General features: G+C 39.2%; 1 protein-coding gene across 1 annotated transcript in view; it reads left to right on the top strand.

Moving 5' to 3' along the window:
* ZFHX4 (zinc finger homeobox 4) overlaps positions 1–13,966 on the top strand; it is a 181,854-nt gene that overhangs the window by 26,374 nt on the left and 141,514 nt on the right. The window contains 1 exon segment of the mRNA XM_067712024.1: positions 92–594. Within this exon segment, the coding sequence (XP_067568125.1) occupies positions 92–594 (503 nt within the window).

The following is a 13,966-nucleotide window of genomic DNA, read 5'->3' as shown; positions in this document are numbered from 1 at the left end:
ATTCCTTGTCAAGACTTTATTTTACAGATTCCTTTGTGTGCGCTGTGTTTTCCAGTCTCTATTTTTCCTCTTAATTTTTTTTTTCCTGTAGTAAATAATGAGCTGCCGCCTGAAATCCGGCTTGCCAGTGGTCAGCTAATGGGTGATGACCTGTCCCTCCTTACTGCAGGAGAGCTGTCACCTTATATCAGTGACCCAGCGCTGAAGCTATTCCAGTGTGCTGTTTGCAACAAATTCACCTCTGACAGCCTGGAGGCCCTAAGCGTGCATGTGAGCAGTGAGCGCTCCCTCCCAGAAGAGGAATGGAGGGCTGTAATTGGAGATATCTACCAGTGCAAGCTCTGTAACTACAACACTCAGCTCAAAGCCAACTTCCAGCTCCACTGCAAGACTGATAAACATATGCAGAAATATCAACTGGTGGCTCACATTAAAGAAGGGGGCAAAAGCAATGAGTGGAGGCTGAAGTGCATTGCCATTGGCAACCCTGTTCACCTAAAATGTAACGCCTGTGACTACTACACCAACAGCGTGGATAAATTACGCTTGCATACCACCAATCACAGGCACGAGGCAGCCCTGAAGCTCTACAAGGTAAGCAGTGTCATCCATTTCTGTTGGCGCAGAGTAGAGGAGGGAATTAACTGTTTTGGAGCTTGGACCACAAATCTGCAAGTTAAGGAAAAAAGAGAGGAAAAAAAAAATATAGAAGGGCAAGAGCCACAGTTTCTGCTTCACATTGCTAAATGCAGAGCCTGTTGAAGTAGATGGAATCGGAAAATATATTTAAAGGATTTGCCATATGTCCCTTTTACACGTATCTCCGTGGGATTGATCACTCTACTGGTTGCCCTGAAATAAAATCACTTTTCTGAGTGTTTCTGTATATAAAATAATACTCTTAAACCTCTTTTATTGATTGATCAAAAACAACATAGCAACCCTCTTAGCTAAGTATTAATGGCTCCAGAGAGCAGAGGACAAAAGTAGCGCTGCCTTGTGAGTGCATCATCTTTTGTTTGGTGACAAACAAGGATGATCCAAACACAATGTGTGGTTTTTGGGGTTTTTTTTCCCTGCAAGCTCCTGTTGGTATTGAGTAAAAACACACGCGCTCCCTTAGCATCAGTTGTCAGTCTCCTACTTAACTCTGTTGTTATTTTGCATGACTTTTCCCAGCTAGTAAAGTTTTTAACCCTCTCAGTGGGTGTGGCTCAGGTAAAAATGTTCATTGAATGGCAACTAGACTTTTAATATTACAGGGGAAAAATATATATATATATACGGATGTAATGAACACACGCAAGCGATGGACATCATTTGTTACATACCTTGTCTTGACTTTTTCTGAACCCTAATTACTGGTTAATTTATTTTCTGCAGTTTGTGTACTGGATTGGCTGGATTGTCTTGGTTCATGTACAAATGTAACAGATTCATTTCTATGATGAATAACTTGGTAACTTCTGAAAACTTCTTTTGTCCAGAGGATACTAAAATTCAGAAAATAGGGGCTTCCCTGGTGGCGCAGTGGTTGAGAGTCCGCCTGCCGATGCAGGGGACATGGGTTCGTGCCCCGGTCAGGGAAGATCCCACATGCCGCGGAGCGGCTGGGCCCGTGAGCCATGGCCGCCGAGCCTGCGCGTCCGGAGCCTGTGCTCCTCAACGGGAGAGGCCACAGCAGTGAGAGGCCCGTGTACCACAAAAAAAAAAAAAAAAAAAAAAAATCAGAAAATATTGCAAACCATTAGTCATCGTAACAAGCTCTAAATATGATTACAAAATCCATTTTGCAAGTGTTATCTATTGATTTATACTAGAAATCAGTGATAACTATACTATCAGGAGGCAACCAGTGACTATACTACCTATGGCTCTTCTAATGCTCTTTCGAACTATAAACAGACCACAAAAAGAGCAGATTGTGGCTATCTCGAGCAGGGGCAAGAATTATTTATTTGGGTTGGCCTGCCACTATTTGTTTGAACTGTTTCTTGAAGTTCAAATCCTGGATTGATGTACTGAGCGTGAAAACCTAAAGTCGTGGTGTGAGAATTTGTAACGTTGTTCCTGTAATATCGGCTCTCTGTGGATCAATAATGAAAGCATTAGATTTGGGTTATACAGTTTGAGGGGAGTACAGGCCCTGACGTAAGATGGAAAGCTTCTAAGTTGATGGTATTGCAAATGTAATATAATGGATTAATTGTATTATAATTCATAGCTTTTACAGCAACAGTTGACAGCCATTCAGTTGTCAACTTTTCTTCTGCTGATACCTGAACTATTAAAACTTTTAGAACACCTAGGAGAAAAAAAATAAACATTAAGTTTGTATAAATAATAGATCTCGACCCTGGGAGCTGTGTAGAATATTCATGACTGTGTTTGTATTCACACAGCCCCTCTAACACTTTAAATTAACATGTTGTGAATAGAAGATATAAATGTACAAAATTTTCTGTTTTATTAATATCATGTGGGAAGCTAAAGAAAGGTAGAGCGTTCCTGTTTATTTTCTCAGGAAAGGTTATTTAATCTAATTGACGATTATTTACACATGTGTATGTGTGTATTAAGTTTATCCATTCATTCCATGAGTATGGATTGACTACCCTCACTGTCTGTAGAGCAGTTTGCTAGGTGTCAGGGTTACCCTTGAAGTTCCTTTTCAGAGAGAGTTGGATGTTGTCTTTGAAAGTGTAGCAACCAGATGAGATTGAACTTGCTTATAGAGAGGGCCTTAAAGCAGAGAGAGCTTTAGATCCCAGAACCAAAGGCTATATGTACTCTTACCTTAAAAATGTTATGTCATATATAAATTGACTTTTCCCCCATCTTCTTTATTTGCTTATCTCTTAAATACCCAAGTGTCCTTGTGGTGTGGTGTCTAAAAATGGTCAACAAACAAATAAAAACACACTTTGAACAAACTTACCTTGAATTAAAGGAAGATGGAAGAGATAAACATTGGAGCCATTGAAACTTGGTATTGGGCAATTGAACTATATTATTTTGCATTAGCCTTCAAGGAGCATTCATTCTTTCTAGAAGTCACTAGAAAAGTTCCTCCGGAGTAGCAATGTGTTGAGGATGCTGTTTCTAAACTGATTTACAGGAACTGAGTGAGTCAGATCCAGAGGATTTTCAAGTGCAGTAATGAGGATATTAGCAAGCTTGGTCGGCTTGTGTCGGCAAAATAAAATTGCTCCATAAGTAACATTAATTGCTTTTAAATGAGACCCTAACAAATTGGCCTAGGCCTGGAAAAAAAAATGATGGTTTGTAATATGGCGAAAATATTAAAATTAGACTTAAAATGGTGTCTGAGCTAATGACTAGATAATAATCGCCTAGATAAAATTCATTTTCATTAGGAGTTTAATTTACATCATTTTGCATTGTGAATTATTCAGACTTCAAGGGAAAGTGACAAGTAGCAGTTAAAAGACAAATACAGAGCTGGGAGTAAACAGCTCTTCTCCTCATTGACAGCATATTGATTCATAACACTCCAAATGTGGGGATCTGTCGGGGCAATTTGAATAGGCCACTTACCACTTGCATGGTCAGCCTGAAGCAGTATTACCTCAAAGATGTGTGTGTCCTTATTCCAGTTTAAGGAGGTTAAAGGTTAAAGGTTAAGGGGTAGCTTAAAAGCATCATCTGCCTAGCTGCTTAACTTTAACCTGATCAATTTAATGAAAATCTGTTTTACAGATGTTGTTTTAATGTATTTGGCAGGATTTAGGCAGCTTTAACATTAGACGTATGCTAGTAAAAATTATTTCTTTATTTGACCAGAACAACACCTTTCCTTTCATGTTTAAGGTAGAAGGCTTGTGGGTTACGGTATTTTGGCAAAGAACCCAGGGGCAGAATGTGTTGATGATTTTTCCATATGGACTCAGAAAAAGAATACCTTTATGTCTATTGCTAACGATGACTGCAAAAACAAACAAAGCTGTGTTCATTTTCTGGCAGTATTCTTTACCTTAGGATTTTTTTTTTTAAAGGAATTTTGTTATTGTTAAGAAAAGCTTACTCCTTTCTTCAGGCAAACTTCTCTGAAGCAGTAAGCACTATTAAATTTTGATACTCTTTTCCTCTGGAAATTTTAAAGATGAAGCAAAATTGGGCTAGGAAATTCAAACGATAAAATGAAACTGCAGGGCTTCCCTGGTGGCGCAGTGGTTGAGAGTCCGCCTGCCGATGCAGGGGCGCGTGTTCGTGCCCCGGTCTGGGAGGATACCACATGCCGCGGGGCGGCTGGGCGCGTGAGCCATGGCCGCTGAGCCTGCGCGTCCGGAGCCTGTGCTCCGCAACGGGAGAGTCCACAGCAGTGAGAGGCCCGCGTACCGCAAAAGAGTTTAAAAAAAAAAGGAACTGCAGATTGACCTTAATCTTCTCTTTTAACGTCTGAAAGTGTGTTTAAGGTGAGGTTAATAAGTATTGAATGCATAGATGGCTACAATCAGTGTTGCAAGGTAAAGTGTGTGTGTGTGTGTGTGTGTGTGTGTGTATGTGTGCGTGCATCTGTATATAATGCCAACACAGTGTTCTCAGCTAAGCACTTTATTAGATTTGATTATGTTTTCCCAATTTCAAGCCTCTGCATCCTTTACAAATTTCTGTCGATTGATATTCACATAATGAATCCTCAATAAATATTTGTAAGATGAATAATGGACTAATGCATGAACTGAGACATATTAAAGAAACTCCTTTACTTCCAACCCTCATTAAAAAAAGAATGCACTGCAATTTGGTCTACCCCTTAAATGATCTCAATCCTTTTCTAAAGTGTCCAGTAAAAAGATTCAATGAAAACCACTTAGCACTACATGTTCCAACTGAGAAAGAACAAATAAGACTCTGGTAATATTTCAGATTTACAGTTTACCTTATTCTTGCCTTAGAATGACCGAGACTTTTCTGGCCAGCTGATTGGTTGATCACCATCCTGTGCAGGGCATGCAATAAGCTTGCCACACCTGTGCTTTAGCTGCTTCGATGATATTATATTGTATTTTTAAGTGAGGTGTTCACAGCTTCGCTGGTTCAAAGTCAAAAGTTTAATTATACTAGTTTTTTTTTTTCTTCCTGCATCTGCTAGTTGTGAAGGAGAATCATCTGTCTGAATTCCATAATGCTGTTTTCATATTTGGATTTCAAATTGTCTGAGGGCAGTGAATGAATCTCTTGTCTCCATGGTGAGCAAAGGACGACATGTGGGATTTAGTCCTAGGTAACTTTTAGTGTAACATTCCCCCAAGGAATATTTTTGGAGTTTTCTCATTATCCATGTTATGGATGAAAGAATCCGGGTTAAGAACTAAAATCAAGGTGCCGGGGAGGGTCACAGAAGAGAATGCAAAAACCACGCTGGGCAAAGTATGTGGCAAGGAAATAAAAAATGGAATAATTAGCTTCACCTGCCTTTTCAGCTTTTTCTTTTTTTTTTAACTGGTAGGAAATAATAACCCAATCAGTTTGGAATTAATAAAGAATTACAAGCATTTTCATTTCAATAGGCCTGAGCCCAACTTTGCAATTTAAAATCAAATATACCCGATATGTACCATCTCAATTATTGAACTGTCATTGTCCCAGTGCGATGGTAAAAGAGGTTAGGAGATTGCGTGGTACCCATATGCATAAAAGTCATTGTGCAAAAGGAAATTGGAATATGTGTGTGTATCTAAAAAAACAAAATAGGTTTTTCTTAATCTTATTCTAGTCATTTGTTTAGATGAAGAAAGCTGTTTTCAGAGATAAACCAAAGTTCTTTTTTTCTGTTGCTAAACATTAACGTGAAGATGGAAAATTTTGCACTTTTTGTGTTAGTTTCAGATTTCTGTTCCTTTCAAGGTTGAAATGCAGTGTGAAATTTAATTTCAGTTGCAGGATTTATTTTTTAAAAAAGTAATGACAACTCAAATTATTCTGTTGTATTCTCATATAAAAAGACAAGGCAGAGGTTGAGAAAACCAGTTTCTGTAGTAGAAAAATACATGCTTGCCTAATACTTATAACTAATAAATATACAGATCAAATAGAGGTCAGCTGGTTAGCTAATAGCAACTAATAAATCACTAGTGTTTTCAGATCACAATGTAATTGGCCAGCCCTACTACTATGTCTACTTCTGTTTTTAAGCTTGACATTTACTGAAGCACAGCCATGTGTTGGAACACGGCTACTCCAGCACAAATATGGGCATTCTCACTGCATTCACATGGCGAGAAATATATACTACATTAGGAGCTGAGAACCCTGTTCGTATTCCACTAGGAAGAAATGACCAAAAATATCTGTCTATCCAGATACATAATAGATAGATAGATACACATATATAGAGATATATATTGATACATACCAATCCCTAGAAGGATTACTTTAGACCAGGTATTAACAACTTATTACATCCATGTCAGGATAGATAAAATGATTTTTAATGTGTGAAATTGTTAACAAACCCAGACGAAATTTAAAGAAAGCAAAGCGTGTCATTGGAATCCTCTTATTTTATTTCTGACACGTCTTTCCTTAACTAGTGCTACCATCTCCCCACACATCAGGCACACGCCGTTATTCTCTTCTCTCTTTTGCTGAAATCCTTACTGTTTTCTCATCTAGAACTTCTCTTCATGGAAGTACTCCGTGTTGTGAGATTACCCATCTAATTCCCCAAAGGAAATGAGCATTCCTTTCATTAAGGAGGAAAGAAGCCTTTTTCATAAAAGCAGAGTAGTGCATCCAAAGGTGTAAATGACTTTCAGATCTTTCCCAAGGTGCATTTGGTTTTAAAGGAACCGCTTGACCGGGAGGAATTTCTAATGTGTGAGGGGGGACGGTGGTTACATCAGGGATGGGGTTGTGATAGGGCGGTGCCCCACCCTAAGAGCTTCCTGCATTTCCCTTCTTCCGGATACACACACGCACACACACACACACACACACACACACACACCCCACACACACATCACACCCAACCCTCCACTTCAGAGAAGCAGTAAAAACTCTGGCACTACCATTCATTTCACTCCAGGACCATGTCAACTCAGACTTCGGGATTTATGTTACTGTTTTTGTATAACTTGTGCTCATTCTGTCTCATGTGAAGTGTAGGTATGATTTAACCCAAATTAATAAATCCCTATGTGTCCCCCAACCTGAGGTCATTTAGGGAATGCAGACAAAGTTGTTATATCTCATAATGAACGTGCTCCCCCTGTCTGTTTCTTTGGCTTCCACGTAACCATCCCTGTCAGTGGAGCTCGTTTAAAATCGCTGAAATGTTCAGATGGGTCCTAGGACGCCACGCGGTAAGGCGGCCAGAGTCATATGTTAAGCAGGCCTTGCTCTGCCGAAAGGGTCTTTGCCCGGCGGGGGGTGGGTGGGTGGAGCTGGCATGTGCATAATGACCACGGTTCTGCTTCCAGAACATCTGGCCGGCCTGCAATCTACTAGAAATGCTTTTCCAAGTTCGCTTGGAGTCTGAGCCTCTGCTTAGGCTGAGTGCAATTAGACGTGGAGATTTGTTCATTATTCAGATAATTCAAGCCTTCAAAGGCACTTCTTCCCCCCAAATTATCAGTGTATTGCGGGAGAGCTTATGATGATATGATTATTCAAAAGAGGAACAACGATGGAGGCTCAGCCCCCAGGAACCCGTTAGGAAGATTCTGTAACCGAGGAGGAGTATGGTGATTGACGTTCTGTTTGCAGAATGCCCAAATGACATCCCAAGTTCTACTTCTAATAAATACAGAAACGTTCATTAAGCACTTCCTCTGGGCCAGATTTTTAAATGTCTCTGTTTATGGAGGTTGTGTCCCATTAATGAGGAAGGATACAAACCATCTTCTCTAAGGTGATGCTTCCTAACTCACTCTGTTCTTCCAATGTGGCAGGGACATTAATCAAATTAAGGGTTGAATCCATATACTAGCCCTTGAAAACTTCCATGCTTTTTTTCAACAATGGTTGGTCAAAAGGCTGAGTGTGACTCCTTTCTTGGGTCATCAGTAGATGTAGAACAATGTCACTTGTATATCTTGGCTGACTCATTGCTCTCTTGCAGTGTACAACTTTGTTAGTCAGTTTCAGACAAAGGTTACGGTGGGAATTACAGAGCAGGATAGAGCTTTTCTATTTCTTGGAACATTTATGTTGTTCTTTAAACATGAGGATGGTGCCACTGATGCATTGCCTAGAAAATGAAGAAGAGAACCACTTACTAAAGAACGCAAAATGGGGCTTCCCTGGTGGCGCAGTGGTTGAGAGTCCGCCTGCTGATGCAGGGGACGTGGGTTCGTGTCCCGGTCCGGAAAGATCCCACATGCCGCGGAGCGGCTGGGCCTGTGAGCCATGGCCGCTGAGCCTGCGCGTCTGGAGCCTGTGCTCCACAACGGGAGAGGCCACAGCAGTGACAAGCCCGTGTACCACAAAAAAAAAAAAGAATGCAAAATGTGTCAGATTATAACTTCAGTCAATTCCCTTGTAGAACCAGGATGCTACTTTAGTCTGAGTCTTGGAAGATCTTTCTAACTTCAGTCTGCAGTACTGTCGAGAATTCTGCTTAAAGGTAAATTATTGTAATGACAGTTCTGTATTATCACAAATAACACTTACATGTGGCGACATTTCATTTCACTCGGTTTTATAATATTTTATTAACACTCTAGGTTTCCTAAAGGGAAAGTACTTCTGCAGCTTTCACTATAATACGTACATATATTAAATATGTATATGTAAATATAAATGTGTATTGAGACCATATTCTCAATATTTTATTGATACAGATTTTCCTAAATACTTTCTTTCATTGGAAATATTAGGAAGCATAGAATATACACTTCTCTCTCCTTGTTGCTTAAGGGATAAATGTTAGGGTTATATTTTCTGATTACTCAATTTTTAGGGAGTTGTGTGGAGGACGGTTAGGGTTGAAGAATTCTTTGTCCCTGGATATCTGCTGATAAAAATTAGTGGAATGCAGTGCTGAGGATGGAAAGAAATGAGCTATTGATAAGTCCAACTGTATTGCTTAATTCGAGTTTGGGAGGAAAGCTTTAAAAGTTTCACATACTGATTTTCAGTCCATGATTATGTGTCTTGTGTCGAGAAGAGCCTCATTTATAGCTAGAGTTGGTAATTGACTGTCTTTGTATGATTTACAAGCTATTGGAAAGAATCTCACCAAAAATACCCCTTCTTCTGATGCCAGTCTGTTGTCAGTGAAACTGTATTGATACTTGACTTATCCATTTATCAATGGCACAACTTTTTGAACAACAATCATAAGTTAAAGCATTTTATGTGCATTATCTCATTTACTTTTCCCAACAGTTATAGGTTGTTTTTCCCATTAAGACATATGAGGAAACTGAGATTCAGAGCAAAACTCCTTGTTCAAGTCCTCACAGATAGTAAGAGCACGTGCTGGGGTTCTCACTCTGGTCTCTTTTCAACCCAAGCCTTCACCTACAGTATAAAGCTTTGCTAATGAAAACGTTTTGTTGTAATACTTGAGAACAGGAAGAACAGGGAATGCAAAAGGAAGAGAAGGGCTGGGGGCCTCAGAGACAAATGACGGTTTTGTCCAGGGTTAGTTATTTTGGAGCCCACCTTTATCCCTTCAAGTTACAGATTCCCTTAAAGACACTGCAGATGCAATGTAACGTAAGAGCTGGCTGGTAGGGTTTGCACCCACGATTGCAGTCAACTGGCGTGATGAACTTACACCTCTTGCGGGCATCTCCAAGCCCGAAGGAGAGACTGCTGGTTCAAACTGTTACCTGACTCTTTCCTATCACAACAGAATTCTTTCCCTTTAAAGAAACTTTCCTTTTGCTGGCATTTTGGGGTGTTTGGTATATTAAATAGTAAAGGACTCATAGAATATTTATCACTTCGAGTGCCTGAGCTCTCAGTGTTTGCAAGTTAAGCACCTTTGGAAGCTGCCTTAATTCATTCAGGTCACCAGGGTACTTCAGAAGTAATGTACTAAATGGTACCCTGCTGACCTGAAAGATGGAATGTGCCTCCCTAAGCATTTAACTTCCTACATAGCAACAAGTAAAGCACAGTCTGCTCTCTGCCCAGGACCTGAGTCTCCTCTTCCCTCTTCCTGACATCCTTATAACTACTGGAGAAAGTCCTATTCATTTGCTACGTAACTAGCATTTTTAAAAACTTATCTTGTTTTGAATTATTATTATTTTTTTGCGGTACGCGGGCCTCTCACTGCTGTGGCCTCTCCCATTGCGGAGCACAGGCTCCGGACGCGCAGGCTCAGCGGCCATGGCTCACGGGCCCAGCCGCTCCGCGGCATGTGGGATCCTCCCGGACCGGGGCACGAACCCACATCCCCTGCATCGGCAGGCGGACTCTCAACCACTGCGCCACCAGGGAAGCCCTATTATTTTTTAAACTTGTATCTTTTACTTCTTACTTCGATTCATTTTGTTCCAAGCTTCCAGGAATTTTCTTTCCACCATAGGTTTCTCATGCACTCCCTTCCTCTCTCTCCTCCTCGCAATTTTGCTAATGATTCCAAGCAACCGGCCCACATCTTTTTAGAACTATTGACATGGACTTCCCTTAGAGATGCTTGAGGAAAGCTTGCCTTCCTGAATCTGGCTACCGATCCTGCAAAAAATTCTCAGTCATTGACACCAATGCAGTTGACCGTACTCATTAATGAAATATTCTTTTAATGGAAAGTAAGAATAGTCTTAGTTTTGAAGTGACCGAACTGTTAGCAGGAGAGAAGCTCCCAATACCAAAGCTGGTGTGTGTAAAGGATGCAAGGACATTTGGATAATTATGATGGGCAGTATCTTTTAAAGACTTTAACTATTTCTAACTATTTATTTGGCAGGCCTGAAACTAATACTAGCATGTGTCCTTAGAGCCTGAAGTCATTCATTGTTCAGTTGTGGGAAATCAGGTAGCAAGTCTGATTGCCATCACCTCTGGAAGAGTGTCAGTTTACAAAGTATCTCCTTTAAACTCAACATATATTCAGCACTTACCACTAAGTAACAGGGCAGGTGACACCAGACATGAGGGAAGGGGAGAATGATTCCCCAATTTACACCAAATAAATAGTGTCATTTTTTAAAATAAGATTAACATGCTAAAATGGAAAATATGTAAACAGCGGAATATACCTTTCAGAATTTATTTCATTTCGTGAATTGATATTACACAAAATTTGGAAGGGAGAAAACGCGCTCCTACTTACTATGAGATACCATCACCGCTTTTTAAACAGAGGCTCCTCAATGTCTTTTGAGAAAGAATTTGACTAAAAGCAAGTTGTGGTTTAATGTATTTGTTTTGGTTTATTATAATTTTTATTAGCAAATTAAGTAATTAAAAAAAGCCTATTTGGATGGAACCATCGTACCAAGTTTTTCCATCATGAGTATTTCCTGAGAAGGTACTCCCCAGGCTCATAACCAAATTCCTTAAAAATAGATCCAAAGAGAATTCATAAATAACTTTTTTTTTTCCCAGAGAAATAGAGTCTCTGGCTCTGTTAATTCCTTAAATAGTAGAAAAACTAAGATGGGTTTTATGAAGAATTCTTTAGTTTTTAGAGTATTCATTCTTAACTTGGCAATAGAATTACCATCCTTTAAGTCAGAAATGCAAAACTTTCCTATTGCTTAATAGTGTCGGTATTTACTTAGATGTATGTTTCAAAATAGACTCTCAGGTATAACATTTACTTATAAGTTCCTGTAGCATGTACTAGGTCATTTTATTTCTTCCTGTAGAACTGCAACCCCTTTAAAAGTAATGGCTTCATAACTTACTGGAAAAGCATTGATACAGAATTACATCGAAATTGATTTTTTTTAAAGTCTGTGAACGCTTTTCTAAAAAGTGAACCATTTAATTCTTTATCAGTGGGTATAGAAGAATGTGGATATATTCAGTTCTCACGTGTTTGGTGATTATAAAGTCAAGATGCCACTACTCCAGTGATGTTTTCAGTATGTATCCAAGGAGACCTACCTATACCTATTTTGCTCAAACCCTGAAACAAATTGCATGCTTGTGCGTGCGCGCGCGTGTGTGTGTGTCTGTGTGTATGTGAGAGAGAGAAATGAGTGAGAATACAGTATACGAAGACTTATTTTCAAAAATTGTTGAAGATTATGAGTTAATCATTAACGCCTATTTATTTTGTTTTAAAGTAGAACTCAGAAATCTCTTCCTGCAAATTGTAAGTGTTCTCAGTCCCTAGAGGTAATAAACCTTTGATGATGTTGTGCAAGACTCGTCCACAAGCCCTGAAATCAGTTCTGTATGTACACATGACTAATCAAAGGTTCATGGAACAGGTTATGATTTGGTAAAAGCGATAGGTGCTCCAGAAAGTAAATGGCCTTACCAACTGGGGGAGCACACTTAGCCTTTTTTCACCTTATAGAAGGCAGGTCCTAGTCCCACCATTGGAGCAGGTATCCTTTTACAAAGGCTTGAGCACTAAGTCTTTTGAAAAGTTCTCTTTTAAAGCAAGGAGTTTCTCGAATTAATATCTATCTAATTAGTACTCTACTCTTTTCTTTGCCTTAAAGTCACAACAGATACAAGACACTTAGACTCAAAAGTATCCTTGAAATTCAGGGAATTAGGTAATCAGAACAAATATCTTCTTAAATTGATCAACTGTCAATGTCCATAGGGGAAAATGATGAAATAAGACAGCAATCTCAATAATTAAGCATGAAATTATTTAGGAAAATGTGAGTAAAAGTCTCAAGAAATCATTTCTAATATAGAAAAGGGAGGAACTAAAAGAACTAAAGTACAAAACCTACCATGTGGGCAGTGCAGTGAATGTTGAGGCCATTGTATTCTGGTTTCTTGCTGCTTTTTTTTTTAAAATCTGCAACAGCTTTGTTGCGATTTAATTCATGTACCACGAAATTCACCCATTTAAAGCATCTAATTAAACGTTTTTTAGAATAGTCACAGAATTATGCCATCATCACCACAATTGATTTCAGAACATTTTCAACACTCCAAAAAGAAATCCTGTGCCATTTACCCTCCCCCCTCAATAATCCCAACCTCCCCTGTCCCAGCCCTAGGCAGCTACTAATTGCCTTCTGTCTATATAGACTTGGTTATCCTCAACATTTCATAAAAATGGAATCATACTATGCATGGTCCTTTGTGACTGGCTTCTTCCACTGAGCATGTTTTCGAGATTCATCCATATTGTAGCATGAATCAGTACTTCATACCTTTTTATTATGGAATTTCATAATAAAATAATAATAAAAACTTCATACCTTTTTATTATGGAATTTCCATTGCGTGGATAAACTACATTTATTTATCCTCTCATCAGTTGATGGGCATTTGAGTTGTTTCCACTTTTGGGCTATGATGAATAATGGTGCTATGAACATTTGTGGATAGGTTTTTGTGTGGACATGTGTTTTCATTCTCTTAGGCTTATACCTAGAAGTGGAATTCCCAAAAGAGCAATCACTGACATTAACTGGACTCAGTACTGCTGGTCACTTCTTATTTATACCTGATCAGCTTCTTTTCCCTTTCCCTTTAACAAATATTACACATGTTTATCACTCTTCTGATGCTCTTTATTCATCTTCTGCTCCATGGCCAACAAGTGCAGTGAGAAAAATTTGAACATTTATTGGGCACTTATTAGGTGGCAGGTAATCTTCTAAGTTCTTTAAATATATGAACTCATTTCATTCTAACAGCAAACCTATTAAGTAGGCATTATTATTATACCCATTTTGAAGATGAAGAAACTAAGACGATGAAAGCTTAATTAATTTATCCAAGGTCACATAGCTGGTAACAGTGCCAGCTGAGTCAGGATTTATACTTGGATTGACTGGTTCCAGCACCCACCGTCTTAAAGAGGACACTTTGTCCCAGTGAAGATACATTGAGAAATATGCCT

Source organism: Pseudorca crassidens, chromosome 17, assembly GCF_039906515.1.
Source record: "Pseudorca crassidens isolate mPseCra1 chromosome 17, mPseCra1.hap1, whole genome shotgun sequence".
In the NCBI taxonomy this organism is placed as follows: Eukaryota; Metazoa; Chordata; class Mammalia; order Artiodactyla; family Delphinidae; genus Pseudorca; species Pseudorca crassidens.
Note: the sequence above shows the minus strand (reverse complement) of the source record. Positions and strands in the feature narration are given on the sequence as shown.